Below are 20,791 nucleotides of genomic sequence, written 5' to 3' on the forward strand. Positions count from 1 at the left end.
CTTCCAATGTATGACTAGAACCTTTATGATCCTGGGCTGGAGTTCCGCATTGCTTATAAGAACCAATCGCATTGAGTGTAAATTATGCACTATTTGTATCCTTTTTACGGACTAGACGTGGTGAATATAGCATTATGCTACTACTGATAGACTGATAGACGGAGGAGTGTATGGAAAAGTAACTTGATCGTATAATTACTAGTGCAGAATCCTCCAATTAACTACAGGGTGCCCATGTGGATTTATGAGAAGTTCCAACCTTAGTCGAACCTTGGCCGCGGAGGTACTACTACTACTAGTAGTAGTGGTATACGTTCAATAGTTATCGGTGGATGCTAGGAGCTATAAGATTACCAACTATCCATTCTACAAAGAGTAGTACTAGTACTGCAATCATGGCTAAAACCTAAGTCTACCTAGGTAAAATACCATTGATTTGAATTACTGCCAGAGCTCAGGCTCTAGGGCTCACAACCATCGTGACTGCATAGGTATTTTATACTACCAATATATATATACTAACTTTACTAGTAGTAGTACTAGTACTTGACCAATACTTCTTATGCTGTGGCCTTAGATACTACTAGTATATATTATAGTGTCGGTATCCTCTTCCTCTATGGTAGTATTTCTTACTACCCTTGCAGTACTAGGTGTACTAGTAATATATTTGCGACTGCGCCGCAGGAATGCTACTATTCTGGGATCTCCGCGTTTCAAGTCTAACCGCAGCACTGACCTAGGCCTACTATTCGTCTGTGGTAGCCCTGGCGATCAACTTTAACGCTATCTTTTTAATTTAATTATCCTTCATTCTTAGTTTAATCATTTTCAATCCCATCTTGACCTTAATCAAGTGAAGTGTATCTGTTAAGCTCCTTTGTTGCTTACCGCCCCCCAAAAAAGCGGGACTGCGGTCGATCAACACTCGACGAAGACGGCTGCCTTCACCCGCTAAGCCACCTCATCTCCTCCTCTTCCACTTTTTTTTTGCCCCCCCCTTCGCGTATGTGTCTAACGCGAATCCCACTGACCCCTTCCTCTATCATCTATCCCTGCAGATCGAGCTGTGCGCGTCGCCCTTGATTTTCTGCTTCCGATCAATGCCTCAGGGGCATCATCATCACCACTTCCAGTGAGGCTGTCAGCTTCCCCCGCGGCGCCATGGCCAGCGGTAGGCCCCCCTGGGTCGCATCCAGCTGGCCACGATGATGATCTACTGCTAGACTCAGGATCAGGCCCTATCTACAACTCCGGTCAACCCCCGCCCGTGAACGATGACCATCTCTTGCGCCAATACAACATTGACGATTCCGACGAGCCCCATGCGCAGCCGCGCCCTTCCGTGTCCTACGACAACTTTGTCGGCAATCCAGCACAGCGAGCTGGAGCTCAATACCATGCGGCCCCTGCTCCTGCGCATGGCGATGCTGGTGTCTATCTCCACGATCCCTACACGGACTCCGGCATGAGCCGCACCTATTCCCAAACATCAGGCCTCGCGAACTACCAGCGCTATTCCTTTGACGAACTCGAAGATAACCATTCCGGATATTACGACCTCGACCCAGACGACGACCGTGGACCGAGCGCGCATCATGTACGGAAAGCGAACGAGCGGAATAGCATCTTGGGCTTGGGAGGTGGATTAATGGGGAAGGCGAAATACATGTTTGGCATGGGGAACCAATACTCGGAGATGGACCTACCTCTGACTGAGGCCGGGGCCAGGAGAGCGACTGTTGGCAGTACCGCTGATCCCAGAGCTCCCCCCCCAAGGCCAAGAAGAAGTTCCAGGCTTCCGATCTAACATCCATCTTTGGGCGTCGCAAGGCCGATCCATCAACGATGGGCCCCCGTATCATCCAAATCAATAACCCGCCTGCGAATGCCGTCCATAAATACGCCAATAACCATGTGTCGACCGCCAAGTACAACTTCATCACCTTCGTCCCCAAATTCCTCTTCGAGCAATTCTCGAAATACGCCAACTTGTTCTTCTTGTTTACCGCTATTCTACAACAAATCCCAAACGTCTCCCCCACGAATAAATTCACCACTGTCGTTCCGCTGGCTATTGTCTTGTTGGTGTCGGCCATCAAGGAATCGGTAGAGGACTATAAGCGTCGCATGTCGGATAAAGGGTTGAATTATTCGAAAACACAGGTCCTTCAAGGGTCCTCATTCCACGAGACAAAATGGGTCGATGTCAAGGTCGGAGACGTGGTTCGCGTCGAGTCGGAGGAGCCTTTCCCCGCAGATTTGGTCCTCTTGGCATCGTCCGAACCCGAAGGTCTCTGTTATATTGAAACAGCAAACTTGGACGGAGAGACGAACTTGAAGATCAAGCAAGCCATTCCGGAAACTGCGCACCTCGTTAGTCCTAGTGACCTGAGTCGTCTGAGTGGTCGTATCCGATCCGAACAACCCAACAGTAGTCTTTATACCTACGAAGCTACCTTGATGATGAATGCTGGAGGTGGAGAGAAGGAACTGTCGCTAGCTCCGGATCAGTTGATGCTTCGAGGTGCCACTCTGCGGAATACTCCGTGGATTCACGGTATTGTCGTCTTCACTGGTCACGAAACCAAGTTGATGCGAAACGCGACGGCCACCCCTATCAAGCGAACTGCCGTGGAGCGTATGGTGAATATTCAAATTTTGATGCTTGTGAGCATTCTTATCGCTCTCAGTGTCATCAGTTCCGTTGGCGATCTTGTCATCCGTAAGACGAAGTCCTCCGAGCTCAGATACCTCGACTACGGCGACACCAATATGGTGAAGCAGTTCTTCCTGGATATCTTCACATACTGGGTGCTTTACTCCAACTTGGTTCCTATCTCTTTGTTCGTCACCATCGAAATCGTCAAATATTTCCAAGCCTATCTCATCAACTCCGATCTGGACATCTACTACGACAAAAGCGATACCCCCGCCACTTGCCGAACCTCTTCATTGGTCGAAGAACTTGGTCAGATCGAGTATATCTTCTCTGACAAGACTGGTACCTTGACTTGCAATATGATGGAGTTTAAGCAGTGCTCCATTGGTGGTATCCAGTACGGAGATGATATCGCTGAGGACCGACGGGCAGCTGGAGAGGACGACGGTGAATACGGCATCTATGACTTCAAGACTCTTCGCCGCAACATGCAGTCCCACCCAAGCCAGGACCTCATCAAGGAGTTTCTTACTCTATTGGCCACTTGTCATACTGTCATCCCCGAACGCACAGGAAACAACCCGGAAGATATCAAGTACCAGGCTGCCTCTCCCGACGAGGAGGCACTGGTCGCTGGCGCCGCGTTGCTTGGATACCGGTTCACCAACCGTAAACCCAGGTCCGTCATCTTCACAACCGATGACAGACGCGATTCTGAGTATGAGCTGTTGGCTGTGTGCGAGTTTAACTCCACTCGGAAGCGTATGTCGACTATCTTCCGTTGCCCCGATGGCAAGATTCGTATTTATTGCAAGGGTGCCGACACTGTCATTCTCGAGCGTCTCCACGCTAACAACCCGATTGTGGAAACTACTCTTCAGCATCTTGAAGAGTACGCCTCGGAGGGTCTGCGAACTCTGTGCCTAGCCATGCGTGAGATCCCAGAGGATGAGTACCAGCAGTGGCATAAGATCTTCGACACAGCCAACACCACTGTCAGCGGTAATCGTGCAGACGAACTTGACAAGGCTGCTGAATTGATTGAGAAGGACTTCAACCTTTTGGGTGCAACTGCTATTGAGGATCGACTGCAGGACGGTGTCCCGGATACTATCCACACCCTTCAGACAGCTGGTATCAAGATCTGGGTTCTGACTGGTGATCGACAAGAAACAGCCATCAACATTGGCATGTCTTGCAAACTTATCTCCGAGGATATGACGCTTCTGATTATCAACGAGGAGTCAGCAGATGCCACGCGCGACAATTTGCAAAAGAAACTAGAGGCTGTCAAGACCCAAGCCAACTCGGGCGATGTCGAGCCCCTTGCTTTGGTGATTGATGGGAAATCGTTGACTTATGCGCTGGAGAAGGACATGGAGAAGTTGTTCCTGGACCTTGCCGTGACATGCAAGGCTGTGGTCTGCTGCCGCGTCTCTCCTCTCCAGAAGGCCTTGGTCGTTAAGCTTGTCAAGCGTCACCTGAAGTCCTTGCTTCTTGCCATTGGTGATGGTGCGAACGACGTGTCCATGATTCAAGCCGCGCATGTTGGTGTTGGTATCAGTGGTATGGAAGGTCTCCAGGCCGCTCGATCTGCCGATGTGGCTATTGGTCAATTCCGTTTCCTCCGCAAGCTTCTTCTCGTACACGGTGCCTGGAGTTACTCTCGTATCAGTCGAGTCATTCTATACTCGTTTTATAAGAACATCACGCTGTATATGACTCAATTCTGGGTAAGTTGAACGCGTACCCTCGCCTCTTCATCCACAAACTGACATCTCTTTTCTCAGTACTCTTTCCAAAACGCCTTCTCCGGAGAGGTCATCTACGAATCATGGACTCTCTCCTTGTATAACGTTCTGTTCACTGTTTTACCTCCGTTCGCCATGGGAATCTTCGACCAGTATATTTCCGCTCGTCTACTCGATCGCTACCCCCAGTTGTACCAACTGGGTCAGAAGGGTCTTTTCTTCCGCAAGCACAGTTTCTGGGCTTGGATTCTGAATGGATTCTTCCACTCACTCCTCCTCTATCTCGTTTCCGAGCTTCTATTCTTCTGGGACCTGCCCATGGCAGATGGAAAGGTCGCCGGTCACTGGGTATGGGGAGAAGCACTATACACAGCCGTTCTCGCCACCGTTCTAGGAAAGGCAGCACTGATCTCCAACACCTGGACGAAATACCATTTCATCGCAATTCCCGGCTCCATGTTCCTTTGGTTGGTTTTCCTCCCAGCTTACGGCTACGCTGCCCCGGCCATCGGCTTCTCGCAAGAATACTACGGCACCGTCCCCGTTCTCTTCAAACTTCCTCAATTCTACCTGATGGCCCTTGTCCTCCCATGTATCTGTCTGATGCGTGATTATGCCTGGAAGTACGCGAAGCGCATGTACTACCCCCAGCAATACCACCACGTGCAGGAAATCCAAAAATTCAACGTGCAGGATTACCGTCCCCGGATGGAACAGTTCCAAAAGGCCATTCGCAAGGTTCGCCAGGTCCAGCGTATGCGCAAACAGCGTGGCTATGCTTTCTCTCAGGCTGATGATGGTGCTCAAATGCGTGTCTTGAACGCATACGATACGACCAAGGGTCGTGGTCGTTACGGAGAAATGGCCAGCTCCAGACCTCCGGGTTTCTGAGTGCTGTCTTTCTGTCTGTTTGTTGACCGAACTGCATACCCTTTTTTGTTTTTGTTGGGGTTTTTGGCCTTGAGTGTGTGGAGCTGGCTGTCTGTTTTTTTCTTCCATCATCTTTTATTTATGCTCGATATTGCATGGGATACCAAGTGATTGGTAGGGTTGTAAACATATACTTTTTATCCTTTTTTTCCCATCCCACTTTTGACTTCTCTTCTTCTGGCTTGGTTGCGGTGCTATCAGGTTGGAGGGAGTCTTGTGACATACTATCTACGTGATGTGTTCTTAGCTTATCTCAATTGGACATGAAATGTGGCAATGCCTTGACTATTCTCTTAATCTGTAGTCTTTTCTTCATGCTTCCGTTAACTAATGGCGGTTAATGCCAGCTGGTCTCTCTATACTGGCGGCCCGGGCCACGAAGGGAAGCTGACCGGCGACTTGTTGAGATGGGCCGAGACTTCGGCCACTAGACTCTGCCGCCGAAGGGTCCTCTTCTCCACATTCGACCCAGGTTCAGGTATAAATCTCGGAGTATAGATTCCTTCTCCAACCTTCTCTTTGAACTGGCATTTACCCTACACTGGAATCTCCCCCCCTCCCCCAATGAATCCCCCCCCGTGATGACCCCCAACCACGATCCCGAAAGCACCGATGCCTCAATCACGACTCGCAACCCAACAGACTGGACATCCCAAAACGACAAAAAGAACCCAAGAAACTGGTCCCGTCTACGAAAAACCATCTCAACCCTAATAATATGCTCCATCGGATTCACAACAACGCTCGGAGCCTCAATCTACGCCCCCGGTCATGAACAAGTCCAACAAGAATTCCACGTCTCGACAACAATCTCCTTACTCCCACTTTCAGCCTACTCACTCGGTCTCGCCTTCGGACCAATGATTTCCTCCCCGCTTTCCGAGACCTTTGGCCGTAAATTCGTCTATCTGCTCACGCTCCCGCTGTGCGATGTCTTCATGCTGGGCGCGGGGTTTGCGCGGAATATCGCTTCGTTGATTATTTGTCGGTTTCTCGCGGGCCTTTTTGCTGCGCCGGGCGTTTCTGTTGCTGCGGCTACGATTTCGGATTTTACGGCGCCGGATCAAAGAGTCATTCCTCTCGCGGCGTACTATGCTGTGCCGTTTATTGGGAGTTCTCTTGGGCCTTTGATTGGGGGGTTTGCCGTCCAGGGTGAGGGGTGGAGGTGGACTTCTTGGGTTGTGCTTATTATGGCTGGTGTTTTTCATCCGTTGGCCTTGTTTTTGAGGGAGTCGTATAAGGCGACTATTTTGCAGAAACGGGCGAGGAAGGAGTTGATTGTTGGGGATGGGAATGGGGATAGGGATGGTTGGGTTGGAGAGTCTGTTACGACTGCTACTGAAACGAATTTGTTGCGATTACGTCGATTTGTCACTTCGACGATTGCGAGACCGATCCATATGCTTACTACTGAGCCGCTCGTTGGGTTTATTTGTTTGTATACGGGCTTTCAGTTTGCGCTTTTGTATACGTTTGTCGTGGCTAGTCCCTGGGTATTCAAGACGGTGTATGGATTCTCGTTGAGCGGGCAGAGTTTATCTTTCCTCGGACTTGTGGTCGGGTGTCTTGTTGCTCCTTTCATTCTGATCGCGATGGATTCCATTCTACGCGATAGGAAGATGATGCAGCAAGGGCAGGGAACACAGACCTTTAACCCAGAGCAAAAACTGTATACGGCGCTTTACGGCAGTCTTGTACTGCCGATTGCTCTCTTTTGGTTTGGATGGTCCGCTCGACCGGAGGTTCACTGGATAAGTCCGATTATTGCACAGGGGACTGCTCTCCTTGGTAGTATCCTCATTTATGTGCCTTGCAATTTCTACATGCTGGATGTGTACGGCTCGAAGTATGGGGCATCAGCTAGTGGGGCTTCGTCGCTGTCGAGATATACTCTCTCGGCGGCTTTTCCACTTTTCGTTACGCAGATGTATGAAGCTCTTGGAGTGGGATGGGCCACGAGCGTTTTGGGATTCGCGGCGCTGATCATGGCGCCGATACCCTGGTTGTTCTATTATTTTGGCCCGCGGCTGCGAGCGAGAAGCTCCTATGAACATGGTACCTGATTTACTTTAGAGATAAATATGATATTGAAGAGACATTTGCATGCTCTTTGTGACTTAGTAGCGTCCACGATACTACTAGTACCTACTAGGTATGGATCGAGCGCCTCGTCACCTTCGTAGTTCCACTGGCACTTTTCTAATGGACCCGAGCTTATATTTACCCACCTGAATGAAAATGGCCTAATTGAATAATTGATTTCCTCTGGATCGATGCTACAGAGGCGGGGGGAGTGTTGGCCCCGCGGGGTTTACCTTTCTGCAACGGGTGATTCAATTATTGTAATGAGAGCCTGGTGGATAGGAATCGAGTGCATTGAATACCCGATACTAAGTCTAGAGAGAAGGAAAAAGAAAAGAGATGAAACAGAGAGGTGTGGCCTCACAGGAAGGCATGAGAGCCGCACTGGTCCCGATTAGGTAAAGTAGAGAATGGTGACCCCGTAATGTAGTATACGCTATGCAATAGCAACGTATTTTACTCAACGATGCCCGCAAAAACAACCTAGAAAGAAAAGTCAAACCTACAAGCCCTTCTTTCTATGCTCACTTCATGAAATTATCTTCTGCAGAATTTTGAGGTCCAATGACAGCTCGAGCCCACCATAACATCTGATGGAAAGTGCTCGTTTTCTACGTCTCTTTGATCCTCCTTTGTTGGACTCGCCATTGGAATAATCATAGCATATATACTGAAATTTATATTTCGACGAATCAAGGCCTGCAGAGAAAGGCGAAGTCGGCTAGATACGCTTCCAAACTTCGAGTTGAATGAAAGGAATGACAGCACCTCGCCTGACAACCTTCCCAGTTTCTGCCTATGTGGGAGATATCAAACTAGCACTCGCGGCTACGTTCCATTCACCACATATGTGACAACCATACCTGGTCACATCAGTTCGGATATAGATCGAGGTATAAAATCCGGATTGGCAGATTTCCAGGAGCTACAGGATCTTGAAGCTGCAATACCTCGGCACCACGCCCTTTGATCCCATACAACCGATTGAGAGCAAGATCAAGGCTACATACGGTCTTTCAATTTTTAATTTGTGTCCTCCATTTAAAGAATATAGCTTATATCTCAAGTTTGCTTCAAGTTGCTGCGTCACAATATGCTAAAAGAATGATTCATTTGAATATTGCTCGGTACTCACGAAGAAAAATCTTTCGATCTGTTCCCGAGACGTCTGAGTCTGCTCTGGGACCTATCGCGGTACAACTGCGATCTTGTCACGTCGGAGAATTTGAAATTTGCAGATAAAGTCATTGAAGACCAACCTAAACCAAGCTTTACACGAAGCTTATGGTTTGCGATCCAAGCTACTGGGCAAGTCGAGTGGGTCACGGTTAGTGGAGCGGCCCCGAGTACGACAGCGTGGGAGATCTGGCTCAAATTAGCACACAATAACCGGGCAAACCTCGAATGGGATGCAGTTGGTGAAAAAGACCGATTGATGAAAGAAGCGCAAAAAAGCTCCCAGCCAACAGTATCAGTGTTTGTTCGAGAGGAGTCTGCATGACGAGGGAGGTGATATGTACATAAGCCGGTTGAAGCCATAAGCTGCCCATTCCCCGCTGCGTGGTACTGCTAGAATATCAAGTATCTGCAGGGACAATAATAATAAGGAAATTATTCTTGGAGAAAGATCCTGCGTGCTGCATTTGTCTCTTTGCCGTGATACGAACAATCGGATACCTTATTTAGATCAAGCCCTTAGCAAAGAACAGGCCCATGTAAAGACAATATGAAGGGATTGCTTTCCACCTGGAAATCGGATCGACCCCATGAACTTGAAGATAGTAAGAATTTCCGAGCCATTCATCTTAAGCTGCCCCGGCGCCTTGAGGAAAGCAAACATCAAGTTTGACCTGGCAGATTGAATAGCACGAAGCCAGAGCGTGCCTTCATACTTCAGGCTGTTTCTTGCCATCGAGCCCACTGCTACTTGTCGAAGACTGATAGATACCACTGTACCCATCAACTGTTGTATTCAATTCCTCGATTACAAGCTGCGCGAGCTTGGCATTTTGGCAGAGAACAACCCCATGGGGATTTTTCACCTCCATCAAAGCCCCCATAGCACCCTCATATCCCGCATCGACGACCCCTGCGGCAATACCAACCCCAGACCGCCACAAAGATGACCTAGGAAAGATGCTAGCCATGCAGTTTAGCGGAATTTGAACAGTTTCGTTGAAGTCGATCAAGTAAGCGCCTGGTTGGAGTGTGATTGCTTGGCTTGTAATGTCTAATGCGACGCTGGAGGTTTTCGCCGCCTTACGCTTTGTATTATCGAAGTCAATGTAAGCCGCCGAGGTCCATTTGGAAATCCGTCGTAAAGTGAGGTCGATCCCGCAAGGCTGTTGCTGCTGGCCAATGTGCCGTATGTTATGCACTATTTGGCGGCTCACAACTTCCAGTCCACTGAGAATCATGCCGAAGTCTTGGGGCTTGGGGCTTATTGAGAGAAGAGATATTGAACCGAGTGGTTGGATTGGCGAAGAATACAGAGGATGAAAAAGCTTTTGGCATGTCAAAGACCACAGCCCGTTTCTATCAGCCTTGTTTTTGAATTCCACACCGCCCCCCTCGTGATTTGCTCCCAATATTGTATCACTACCCCGCCACATGCGAGCCCTGGAGGGTAACTGACCAGTCGTAGGTCTGAGGAGACGTCGAAGGAAAGAATATCGTTGTTTATATCCAAGACTAAGCTTAGGAACATTCCATCAAAATGGACGGAAGAAAATAATTATCTCATCGCGAGCATCTCTGGCCCGGAGGTCTCCATCCAATGCCCAAATTCTCCATTGCTAGTTTCTCCCGCTCTTCCCAGGTCTCCCCGCCGTGCTCAAGATCAATAACCTGACCGCCAGAAGTCTGCCCACGTACACCACTAGAATCAAACTTCCAACCGTGAGTTTTCTTAACACAACGCCTCAAGTCGCGCTGGAATGTAGTATCGCCTGACCATCCAAGAACTGCACAGCCAACGGTTTGCCAAGGTGATATGATGATATCCACTCGGCGATGAGGATTGGGATTTTTCTGGTGTTTCGAACTGTCGAAATTTGGCTCTTGCCAAACAACCAATGCCTTGTCGAGCGAATCAAAATGCTTTCCAGTTTCATCGTGATAAGGAGCAGTTTGTTGTTCACGGAGTGTCGAGGTCAAATGCAGGGAGAGCGTGTGCGTAATGTATTGCTGCTCCTCGAGACTCGCAGCAACGTCAAAGACGAGATTTCGGGTGATGGAATCATCTCGATGTGTGAGTATAATGTCGACATCTCCACCCAACTCCTTTCCTCGCCGATAGCCACCAACAATAATACAATCAATTTCGTTGTTCGACTCCGGCCTTACTTTATCTGCGTGCTCCTTGACAATGGCAGCTATTGTCTCACTTTCTGATCGGGGAATGCCTTCCTTAAATTCATCAAAGAACTTTACCCCTATTTGCTGCACGCGAGACAGTTTGTTCCAACCATGCTCGACGATATCATCGAGGTCTCTCCAGCCTCGACTGTAGTAGAATTCGCGTGCTGTTTTGGCACCAACACCCCATATGTCGTAGAAGTTGTTCAGGACTCGTAGAACAGGGTCTGTATCTAGTTCATCTGCGGCGGAAATGCTGCCGTCGTCTTCAGAGTGCGAGCAACTGCCATGTGCTTGGAATTCGGCAAAGAGATTTGCAACTTTTGCGTCGCATCCCGGTAGCTGAAGGACCTCACTAGACCGGCGGATCCTGTAAGGGTACGCGGCTATAGCTGCAATCGACGTGCTATATGCACGCACTCCAATCTCATTCAGTGTAAGTTTGCGTATTTGGCGAATCTTTATAAGCTGGGAGATGAAATCTTCATTTGGTGAATGTAGAGGTGTCGATCGCAAACAGGCATAGGGAACATGATCACGAACCCAATCTGGCTGCGGTGGCATCGAGACAGGCTCATCATTCTCGGATGTTGTCTGGCGTTGCAGGGTTGGTGGTTGCAATTGGCTGGAACTACCGTCCGGGGGATTCTTGGAGCGTCGATGTTGAAAATGACTAGAAACAGCCAGTGGGGGTGGCTGCGATGCCGCATCTTCTTTTGCACGTTGCAGAATCTGACTCGAGGCTTTTCCAATTTGTGTATTCGGGACCACTGCCTTTCTTGATGCTCCACTCTTTCGCCCGCGATAGATTATAAAGGTGTTACCTGGGAGTGGTTTCCCAGCCGCAACGGACCTATCTAACCATTCAAGCCCGAGGACGGTAATAATACCCGTCGAGTAATCTTCAGGGTGTATTATACGTTCGATTGGGGGAGAGTGAATATGCACTTCGTCCTGCTCCCCTTCGGAGTCTGTCGTCAGATCAATGCTTTCAGTCACAGCGCCAACTTCATGGCTGACTTGTCCAAGCTTCCGTCGTTTCTGAGGAGGCTCGGATGTGCCATTTGAGAAGGATGATTCTGATTTTCGAGAGGCTGTTACTTCGTCTGTCCAGACGTCGCAACGGCGTAGCTCAAGGGCGGCGCGTTTCTTCTGAGAGATTTTACCCAGGAAAAGCGTCGCCTCCGAGGGGTTGTAAGTTATATTTCCACCATGTCTAACAAGGCAGTTCTCAACGGTGTCTAGCTCCTCTTGAGATAGATGCGTGTTGAGGATGAATATAGATGGAAGACCGGAAAATATGGTCTCACCAGCTGTCTCTTCGACCGGATCGTGCGGTACCGCAGTAGCAAGGGAAGAATCTGCTAACATCATGTGCACTTGAGTGATATACGTCACTGTACAAAAAGTTCCAGAAAAAAAAATGACAACTTATGTGCAGTTATGTATACAAGCTTTCAATCGCTCGCTAGCATGTTGAGTGTTGCTGCTCTTGAGGATGTGTCCAACCACCAGCAAAGACATGGCTCGATGAGTCATTATATCGCCAAGTGCAAATCATGATATTGGATATGCGACGATTCTAGGACATGGTCATCATGGTCATCACGTCAGTTGAGCAGTGACCATCACAAGCTGAGATTTGTTTGAAGGGGGCGATGGGAATCATGTGATAATTCGACAGCTGACGTCACATGTTGGTGCCTCAGGCATGAGTTGAAGTATACACTTGTGTTCGATTTATTTGATCCAGCTTTTAAGCATGAGTCGGAAAACAAGCGAAAACAACTTTATTATATGAGAGCTCGGAGTTGAAAGTAATCAAAATCTGGTTTAAAATCTAAACAATCTCATCTTCAATACGACGCTCTTCAGCAGTCACTGCAACCTCAGAAGAAGTCCCCTTTCCAACCACCTCAGTATGTCCCTGCTTGACATTACTACTAGGTTTATGAACAGTAACTCCACTTTCAACAGCCGGTTCGTTCTCATCATCGTGGTATCTTTCTTCATCATTCAACATTGGTTGTCCGTGGCGGCGGCCCATCCATCTCCTCCAGGGCTTGTAGAGGAGCACGCTAAGACCGCCGATAATCAAGAAACAACCACAGATTGATCCACCGATCACATCGTAATAGTCACCAGCCACTTGAACACCATCCCAGAACCTTCCAGTAGCGTTTGTCACGTTCAGAATCATGGTGAGCAGTTGAATGACACCGATGACAATGGCGACAATAACTGTCAGGGTGGTAAGAACAATGGAATAGTAGAGGAAGGCGATGGGGTCGCGATGGTTGTCGTGAGACTGGGGCATTTCGTCACCGTCTTCAGAGATGGTGCTGTCTCGCTTTGAGGGTAGGAAATTCGCAGCAGGCTGGACGTAGAGCGAGTACATAAGCGCTCCATCGATTGTGTCGATCAGACACATGCCAGCTGTGAAAAGTGCTGGAAAAATAAGGATCACCCAGAATGAGGTTCTCGATGCAGCTTGAATCGAAGATATGCCCAACAGGGCAATTTCTGACGACGTATCGAAGCCCAGACCGAAGAGTACTCCGAGCGGGTACATTTTCCATGGCCGATCGATCAATTTGAACATCTTTTTCAGGATGCTGAAGAGAAAACCCCCTCCCTCAATCTTCCAAGCTTCATCCTCTTGGCCTTCGGGCAAGTTGAAAACCTTCTGCATTTGCTTGATGAGCTTATAGAGGATATAGCCGTTCATCAGGCCTAGCAAGATCAGAAAAGCAGCACTGACGGAGCTTCCAATAATGCCGCCAATGGTGCTGAAGCTATCAAATTTGGAGGAAACAGCAGCTGCAGTTGCGGCAACAACAATCGAAGTGATGATAACAATACTATATCCGAGTCAATAGATGGCGTCTGTAGCTTTGGAATGTGTATACCTACGTCGAGTGGCCCAGCGAGAAAAAGGTTCCAACAGTAACAGGCTTCTGTCCAGTAGCCAGAAGTCGTCGTGTCATTAAGTCAATAGCCTAGCAATGTTTAGTGTGGTCAATCGTGTGTAGAAAGATGTTAGTCGTACCGAAATATGATCAGCGTCGAACGCATGCCGCAGACCGAGAGTATAAGCAAGCACTGCAGTGGAAACCAGTGATCTATTTGATATATCGGGTTAGTTTCATGGCTGAGATCCATATATTATGAGATATCAATTCAACGTACGTGTGAAAGCGCTACAAAGATGTTAGCAACTCGTTCCTCATGATCCGCTGAAAAAATAAAAAAGGTTGATGAGCCTTACCAACACAATCGCAGCTGCAATCCACACGATAGCATTCAGCAGCGCTATAAAAAGGATAATACCAATTGCACGCAGAGGGATCTTCCTAATGCCTGGCATCTTTTGGTGCGAGCGTTCAGCATGGCGCAGAAGTGGTTGCAAACTCCATTTGCGGTCGCTGTCAAGGCTACGCGAGTCTGCTGGCGAATCGCCCACTATAGAAGCCATAGTTGAGTCGGTATTGATCGTCTCTTAGCCAGGTCCACTATTTTCTGACTTTGTGGGTCGCGGGACAAGAATTCTCCCGCTATTCACTGCTTGATGCCGGGGATAGAGAGTGAAATGAAAATAGAAGAGCACAACAGCGCTGCGAATGAATAAATATACGCAACTGCAACTCTGGTAGGTTGCAGATCCTGCGACGTAAGAAAAAAACTGAAATTATTCTTATCGGCCGTCAGTCTCCACGCTGCCAAGGCACTGAAGGATGTAGTAGATCCGCTTAGCAGTTCCGCAAGGGAAAAAAAAATTCGATGTCAAGTCGGCGAGCGGCTGTGATCGGATTGTCAGGACAATGGCCTATAAACCCCACGTAGCTACGGACGTTGCTCGTGCGTGCCGATGTTTCCTTAAAATTCGATTTGTCCGCAGAGAAACGTTGGTGAGGAAGTGTAACCTTCGAGGCGTCGCATCGCCGGTGGGATGTACACGTGATTAAGCGGGGCAGCGGAGAGGCCCGAAAGACTGATAGTTAATTATTATTCATGTTTGGCATTTCGATGATAAAGAATGCCCACTTTGAACGATAAACATTTTCGTGGCTCCACCCGCGGCCGTGCGAAGGGAATGCTTTTTCGTTGTACATACATACTAGTAGTTTGCCGAAGGTCGGGGGCTTGTGGAATTCCGATGGCCGTTCGGCAGACTTGGCCGAGTGGAGCTTTGAGTTGAACTGGATGGGCGTTGGATGATTATGGTATTGGAAGTCGGATATCTAACAAGCTCTGGTAGCTCGAGCTAGGCTAATGCTGCGCAGTACTACCATAGCTCGTCTTAGCCGATCGACAGTTCCGAGTTGGTCTTTTTTGTCAATATGTTGGTAGTAACTGCTAGTGTGTTTCTATGCCCATTGCAACCTCGGAAACTACCGTGACTAGGTCGACTGCTTCGCGATGTTGACAGTCTCCGAGTCCTAAACGACAATGTTTGGCATAGCAACATTTTTAACAAGGACGCGTGCCACGTCATGAAGAATTTACTATAATTCTTGAATTTTGCTTCTCTTACTACTCAGAAGGTCTTACTATGTGCCTGGATGTTAATTTAGTGAAAATATGAGTTTAACCAAATGCTTTTCGTTCAGGGTCATGACTTCGTAAAATTATAATACATCCCAGTCCATCGATATGCTCAATATAGCATCAGCTATGGGAATAGAAAAGTCCGCTAAAAATATCAAGGGAGCAGAAGAGCGAGCTTGTAAAATGCGAAAATCGCATTAGCCTTCATGCGACGGCAAATACTGCCGGGGATGGGGTCCACTTGGTGATGGAGCCCTGGACCTCATGAATATCCTGCGCAACCAACATATTCCACTCATTTCTGGTGATCGGGGTCACGTCCGAGGCCGAGAGAGGTGTTTTCGGTCCTCGTTTTGTCGGTCGCTTCACCGCCGATTTCTCTGCCGACTTGACTGGCGGAGGCTGTCGCCGAGCACGAGCAGTGCGAATCGGCGACTTCCGTGAGTTTTCGGCCGTGGCTCGCGGGGGCAAAATGATAGCCTCTTGCTTGTGGGTATTTTTGTATGTCAATGCGACCGCTGTGAGAAGATCGTCACGAACATCGAGCTGTTCGTAAACGCGGTGGAAAAATGCTTTGCTGAAAGGGCGACCTTGGAAATCGGCGACCAGCCGACGGAGAAGCTGGACGCAGGATGTCATGTACTTGTCGTCGGTACGGGAGAACGGTTTATTAGAGAGAATGCAAAGACGGCGCTTGAATGTGTAGATGCGATCCATGTTGAGGAGGGTCAAGCCTTCTTGGCTGAAGACGACTTCGTTTTGGAGGATGGATTGCTCCACGAGATATTCGTTTGCTTGTCGCTCGTACTGGCTTCGGCTTAGGGCGTCGGACCAGCTTTGGCCAAGCGAGAACTTTTTGGAAGCTTTAGCAAGGGCTCGCTCAAGGACTCGCCATGATGGGGCGTCGAGGTGTGCAGTTGGGATAATCATCAGATCGGAGGAGTGGCCAGTGGGGAATGGCTTCCCACGACCAACAAGGAGTGTGACATGTAGCATCTTTTGTTGCAGCTTAGAAGAGATGTATTCGAGGGCGGGAAGGATGGAGGGGATCAGGATCTCAGAGTCAAAATTGAAGTCGGGGGAGAGGGGAGGCGAGATCATGTCGTTGGTGAGTGTGCGTGTAGGTGAACTAGGGACATAGATGCCCGTGGGACGAGGAAAGCGGATAACACCCATGTTGGAAGGAAAGGGGAGAAAGTGTAGAAGAAAATGATAATAATTAAATGAACCCTTGGAATATAGAATGTTTATCCAGTTGAACCCTGTCAAGGGTTATGAAAAAGACCCTTTAAAGTTGGCTGTAGAGATTTAACTCGACCTGGACAGAAACGAGCTTGATATATTGTCAACTCAGGGATTCTACCTCGTGGAACCAACGCCAACTTCCCCGCAGGGACCGTGATCTTAACATAGAATGGCTCGAAATTATCCCGTTTTTAGCTGCATCAAATGTTACTAATGATAGCAAAATTATCACACAATTGACCAATAATATCATCCTACAAGCTGGGGCACCGAGGTGGGTCATCTGGGCCACCAATCAGTCCAGGTAGAGATCGGCAAGATAAAAATAAATTAGCACCAATTTCACCAGCTTTAACCGCCGAGGCGTTCTTTGGCCAACCACAATCCTGTGTTCGTGACGTTCTCCATGAGCCTTATGCACGCCGTCACACACTTGAACAAGGGTCTAGCACTATGGTCAGGGCTCCGGTTCGTCCATTCCTATTGTTGTTGGTTAATGCTGTTGGCCCCCGTTCAAGCTGACCGTCAAGTTCAAATCCCACATCCAAGGGCTTGGAGCCGCAGGCTCTTAATCACTGGCTGAGATTGTTTCTTGCGGTGAAAACCCTATATTTTAGGTCCGTGGCTTTCGTATTGATGATGGTGTCGTTTCCCCTTTGGCTCGTGCCCTACTCATTCATCAGAGGCTCGGAGATTAAGGCGTGTGCAGCCAGAGATTTACTGGTCAGTCATTCTTTCACTCATGCATGTATTCAATAGTTCATGGGACCCATGCTCGCATATGCCTTTAATGCCTCAAGTCTGCCCTACCTAACGTTGTCTTCAGTCGGGCTTACTGGTCACTCATTGTGGGTTGTTCTGGACCCCGGCCTCAACCAACATTCTTCTGTGGATTGTGCGCTATCTGCAAGACAATCCTTGGTGTATATGACCCAATAGTGCGATTTTGTTTTAACTACTAAGTCATTACACAATTAAAAGAGAGAGAAAACAGAAGTCTCCTAATGCGAAAAGGTAGATCCAGGGTACATTACCTTTCGCGTTAGGGGTATATATACCGTTGGATACATCGAATTGGACCCTCGCAATAAGCCTCAACAGCACACAGAGCTGCTGGCATAGGGAGTGCGGCATTTAATTTGCGATAGTGAATCCACGACCTTCGTACACGTGGATCCAGCTCACTGAGATCTTCGTTTCCAATCCCCTCTAACTGCCATTAGACAGGACCTCGACCTGCTTATCGTCCTAAACCCGGGTCGTTCACGCGCTCGGCTGGACTTTGGCTGACGCACAGGCTACAAATCGTGGCATTTCGTGGATTTGATAGCCTTTGAAAGACCGAATCAATGAATCGGGTGAATTCTAGAGCCGCCCCTTGTTGGAAAACCCCCTCTCGCCCGCAGATGGATCAATCGATAGTGTGTTGTCTCCTCGAGCGACCCATCCAGTCAAATAGTTCGCTCATCTGTTGGGGGCGAAACAAGCGCGCTACTGCGGGGTTAATTACGGTAAATTTGCTGCTTATTTAACTATCGTTGTGATGAGCCCTGATACGGTGAAGATCAAAATTATTCCAACTGCGTTAGGAGGCCGAAGCCCATGCTTTGCTTTCATTTAATCTATGTTTGGTAGTGTGGTCGATTACTAATTCTTGCCAATTCTGAAATCGAGGGCATATTTTATGTTAGAGACCGACGTTTCTCAGCTTCCGTACCGCATTTTCCAGGGATCTGATCGCCTCCTCCAAGTACGGAAGCTGGATCTCTTCCCCGGAAGCACAGCGCTCGAGGATATCATATCCCTTTTCATATCGATCAACCTCGTTTTGGAAGTACAAATAACTAGTGGCCATCCGCAGTCGGAACCGTCCGTGCAGGGGCCCATTGTCATCTTCTCCAAAAGCAGAGCCAGGTAGGGCAGCCAGTCCACATTCTCGTATCAGCCACGCTGAAAGGTCAGCACTGGTAAAAACTTAGAGTTTATTTAACTGCGCTGAATATGGAGAGAAAGACGGGTAGACGTAAAAGGCGCCCCCAGGCTGCCCAACATCCAATCCGAGTTCCTTGAGCGCAGAATAGAGCTTCAATGTACAGTATCGATGCAAGGCGGTCACAGACTTGCAGTATTTACACATATCTTCACTCGTAGAGAAAGCTTTGATGGATGCGAATTGGGCCGGTGCGGATGCCGCAGACCAGCATTCGGAAGCATATTCAAAGACTGTCTTGCAGATGATATCTCCTTGTTCCGACGGGGGAAAATGGCATAGCCTACGCGCCAGCCACCAGCCGAGTATGTCTGTTCCAAGTTTGTCAGAAAGAACCATCGATCAAAGTGATATTCACATACCTTAGATAGCCCACCAGAGAGGATCACGGTTTCGGGATCATCAGTGGCACTGTCAAATGCGCTTATCCCTTTCTGAGATTCATCGAAGCAGATATCCGAATATATCTCGTCTGTGATGAGAATGATCCCCTTCGATTTCCAAAAATCTTTGATCGTTTGAGCGCAACTTGTAGAAAAGACGTGTCCTGTCGGATTTGATGGGCTGTTGACCAGCATAATCCGAGGAACTTGGTCCTCTGAGACTGCCTTCTCGTAGAGAGAGAGAAGGGATAACTCTGTCAAAAACGTGATCTATCAATATAGATGCATCTATACTGCTCAAGATAACTCACTGGTAATGGTGTGACGATCGACAGCATCCGTCTCAACCCAGAAAAGCCTTTTCCCGGCATGTAGAACCTGTGGCTCATAACTGACCCACGAGGGACGAGGAAGCAAGACAGCGCCATCGAGTATATCGAATAAAGCGAAAAGCAGCGACTTCGATCCGGGGGCAACAACTACCTGATTAGGGCTGATCTTGACACCGAGACGATCCGCATTGAAACTTGCAATGGACTAGAGTCCAGCATCAGTACATCCCCAATTGGCTTAGGATTTGGATTTTAAAGGAGACAAACCGTTCGTAAAGTCTCTAAGCCAGCAACGGGCATATAGCTTGTTTCTGTGGATGCTTCCTTGTGAGCCTGAAGAACTTTTCGCTGGATAGGAAATGTGGCCTCGCCGAAGCCTAAATGGACGACATGTTTGCCTTCCCCGCGAGCTTTTGAAACCAGTTCATTGATCTCTAGCATCGGATAAATTTTTAATTTTGCAGAGGTTGAGTTTACGACGTTGGCCACGATGAGGGTCGGACCTGTTCCAAGGTTCAAATAGTTGTTGATTTTTTCCCAATCGAACCGTACGCTTTCTGATTCAGTGCAGGCTCTACTGCTAGGAACTGGTTTCGAAGTTTAGCCAAATGATTTGTATAATATAGATCCTCAGTGATTCACACCCACATACTATCAAGTTCATTTGTATTTACATAAACCTTGGTATGGAATTTTATTTTTGCGGTAACTCCCCGAATCGGCCCTGAAATCGAGGGCGATTTTCCGGTTCAATCAAGATCCATGTAGAAAAGCAGTTAGAATTCCTCGGGTATGGGGATACGGAATACCTTTGGTTTACCCGGGGTACCCTGCCAGCTCCAGCACTCAACCAACCACCTGGGCAATGAAACGTGCCGTCACATCCTGCGAAAATATTGTTGACACCTTACTGCCTCAGGAATCAAGATCGTCTGCCTAGGCTGCCTTGTTTCTTAGATATCATCACACACATGCATCTCACATGCAGCACCACTTCATGCTTCTGCGCTTCTACCAGAGCCTTTGATCAGCCTGTGGCCTTGGAGCACTAGCCGCCCCCTAGCTGCCAAAGAAACTAGTTGTCAGGCTCGACCAAGCTGCCCCCAGAACGACATGATCTTCTCTGATGAAGCGGACCTTTTCCCCGGATTATCTGTCGGACAATTTTGAAAAGCACATGCCTTTCCTTGATCTCAATTAGTACTTTATCAAAGTGAGCCCGAGGCCTCAACTCTGACGCCAGTCACCCCTGAAACCTTGCTCCTGATTATCCTTGCCCCGTTTGCCTTCCTCGCCTATTGTTTGCATGAACAGAAAGCTTGAACTAGCGAGGCTCTTTGCAAAGAGTTCACTTTCTGGGAATGGAAGCATCATACGTTGGAGGCAGTGCTAGTTCGATGCGCAAGATAAGAAGTCAATTCCCCCTGTTTGAGATAGGAGGCATACTTGCTTGGTATCGTAAAAGGCCACGCCTGACAATTTGCCAAGAGAAACAACCTACGAACCAGAAG

At 48.4% G+C, this 20,791-nt stretch overlaps 7 protein-coding genes across 7 annotated transcripts; 2 read left to right on the plus strand and 5 right to left on the minus strand.

Annotated features, from left to right (window-relative positions):
- Window positions 1-1,164: 1,164 nt before the first annotated feature.
- On the plus strand, window positions 1,165-5,304 carry N7481_003562 (aminophospholipid-translocating P4-type ATPase DRS2; the record flags this gene model as incomplete). The annotated part of the gene is made up of 4 exons (XM_057262781.1): window positions 1,165-1,174; window positions 1,200-1,741; window positions 1,765-4,395; window positions 4,453-5,304. 4 exons carry the CDS (start codon window positions 1,165-1,167, stop codon window positions 5,302-5,304), a joined length of 4,035 nt encoding a protein of 1,344 aa, XP_057124442.1.
- A 620-nt stretch (window positions 5,305-5,924) lies between these two features.
- On the plus strand, window positions 5,925-7,406 carry N7481_003563 (MFS transporter; the record flags this gene model as incomplete). Its single annotated transcript, XM_057262782.1, has 1 exon — window positions 5,925-7,406. One exon carries the CDS (start codon window positions 5,925-5,927, stop codon window positions 7,404-7,406), a length of 1,482 nt encoding a protein of 493 aa, XP_057124443.1.
- Window positions 7,407-9,311: 1,905 nt separating this feature from the next.
- N7481_003564 (putative dUTPase) lies at window positions 9,312-9,842 on the minus strand (the record flags this gene model as incomplete). The annotated part of the gene is made up of 1 exon (XM_057262783.1): window positions 9,312-9,842. The coding sequence occupies one exon, from the start codon at window positions 9,840-9,842 to the stop codon at window positions 9,312-9,314; it is 531 nt and encodes a 176-aa protein (XP_057124444.1).
- A 322-nt stretch (window positions 9,843-10,164) lies between these two features.
- On the minus strand, window positions 10,165-12,153 carry N7481_003565 (type-X family DNA polymerase; the record flags this gene model as incomplete). The annotated part of the gene is made up of 1 exon (XM_057262784.1): window positions 10,165-12,153. The coding sequence occupies one exon, from the start codon at window positions 12,151-12,153 to the stop codon at window positions 10,165-10,167; it is 1,989 nt and encodes a 662-aa protein (XP_057124445.1).
- A 469-nt stretch (window positions 12,154-12,622) lies between these two features.
- N7481_003566 (HoxN/HupN/NixA family nickel/cobalt transporter) lies at window positions 12,623-14,257 on the minus strand (the record flags this gene model as incomplete). Its single annotated transcript, XM_057262785.1, has 5 exons — window positions 12,623-13,643; window positions 13,696-13,781; window positions 13,832-13,904; window positions 13,972-13,982; window positions 14,051-14,257. The coding sequence occupies 5 exons, from the start codon at window positions 14,255-14,257 to the stop codon at window positions 12,623-12,625; spliced, it is 1,398 nt and encodes a 465-aa protein (XP_057124446.1).
- Window positions 14,258-15,534: 1,277 nt separating this feature from the next.
- N7481_003567 (uncharacterized protein) lies at window positions 15,535-16,506 on the minus strand (the record flags this gene model as incomplete). The annotated part of the gene is made up of 1 exon (XM_057262786.1): window positions 15,535-16,506. The coding sequence occupies one exon, from the start codon at window positions 16,504-16,506 to the stop codon at window positions 15,535-15,537; it is 972 nt and encodes a 323-aa protein (XP_057124447.1).
- A 1,756-nt stretch (window positions 16,507-18,262) lies between these two features.
- Window positions 18,263-19,721, minus strand: N7481_003568 (pyridoxal phosphate-dependent aminotransferase; the record flags this gene model as incomplete). The annotated part of the gene is made up of 6 exons (XM_057262787.1): window positions 18,263-18,539; window positions 18,591-18,658; window positions 18,709-18,876; window positions 18,928-19,202; window positions 19,260-19,485; window positions 19,548-19,721. The coding sequence occupies 6 exons, from the start codon at window positions 19,719-19,721 to the stop codon at window positions 18,263-18,265; spliced, it is 1,188 nt and encodes a 395-aa protein (XP_057124448.1).
- Window positions 19,722-20,791: the final 1,070 nt, after the last annotated feature.

The sequence above is a fragment of the Penicillium waksmanii genome, assembly GCF_028829765.1.
Source record: "Penicillium waksmanii strain IBT 27052 chromosome Unknown utg000004l:1.0-5674109.0:1.0-5678898.0, whole genome shotgun sequence".
Taxonomy (NCBI): domain Eukaryota; kingdom Fungi; phylum Ascomycota; class Eurotiomycetes; order Eurotiales; family Aspergillaceae; genus Penicillium; species Penicillium waksmanii.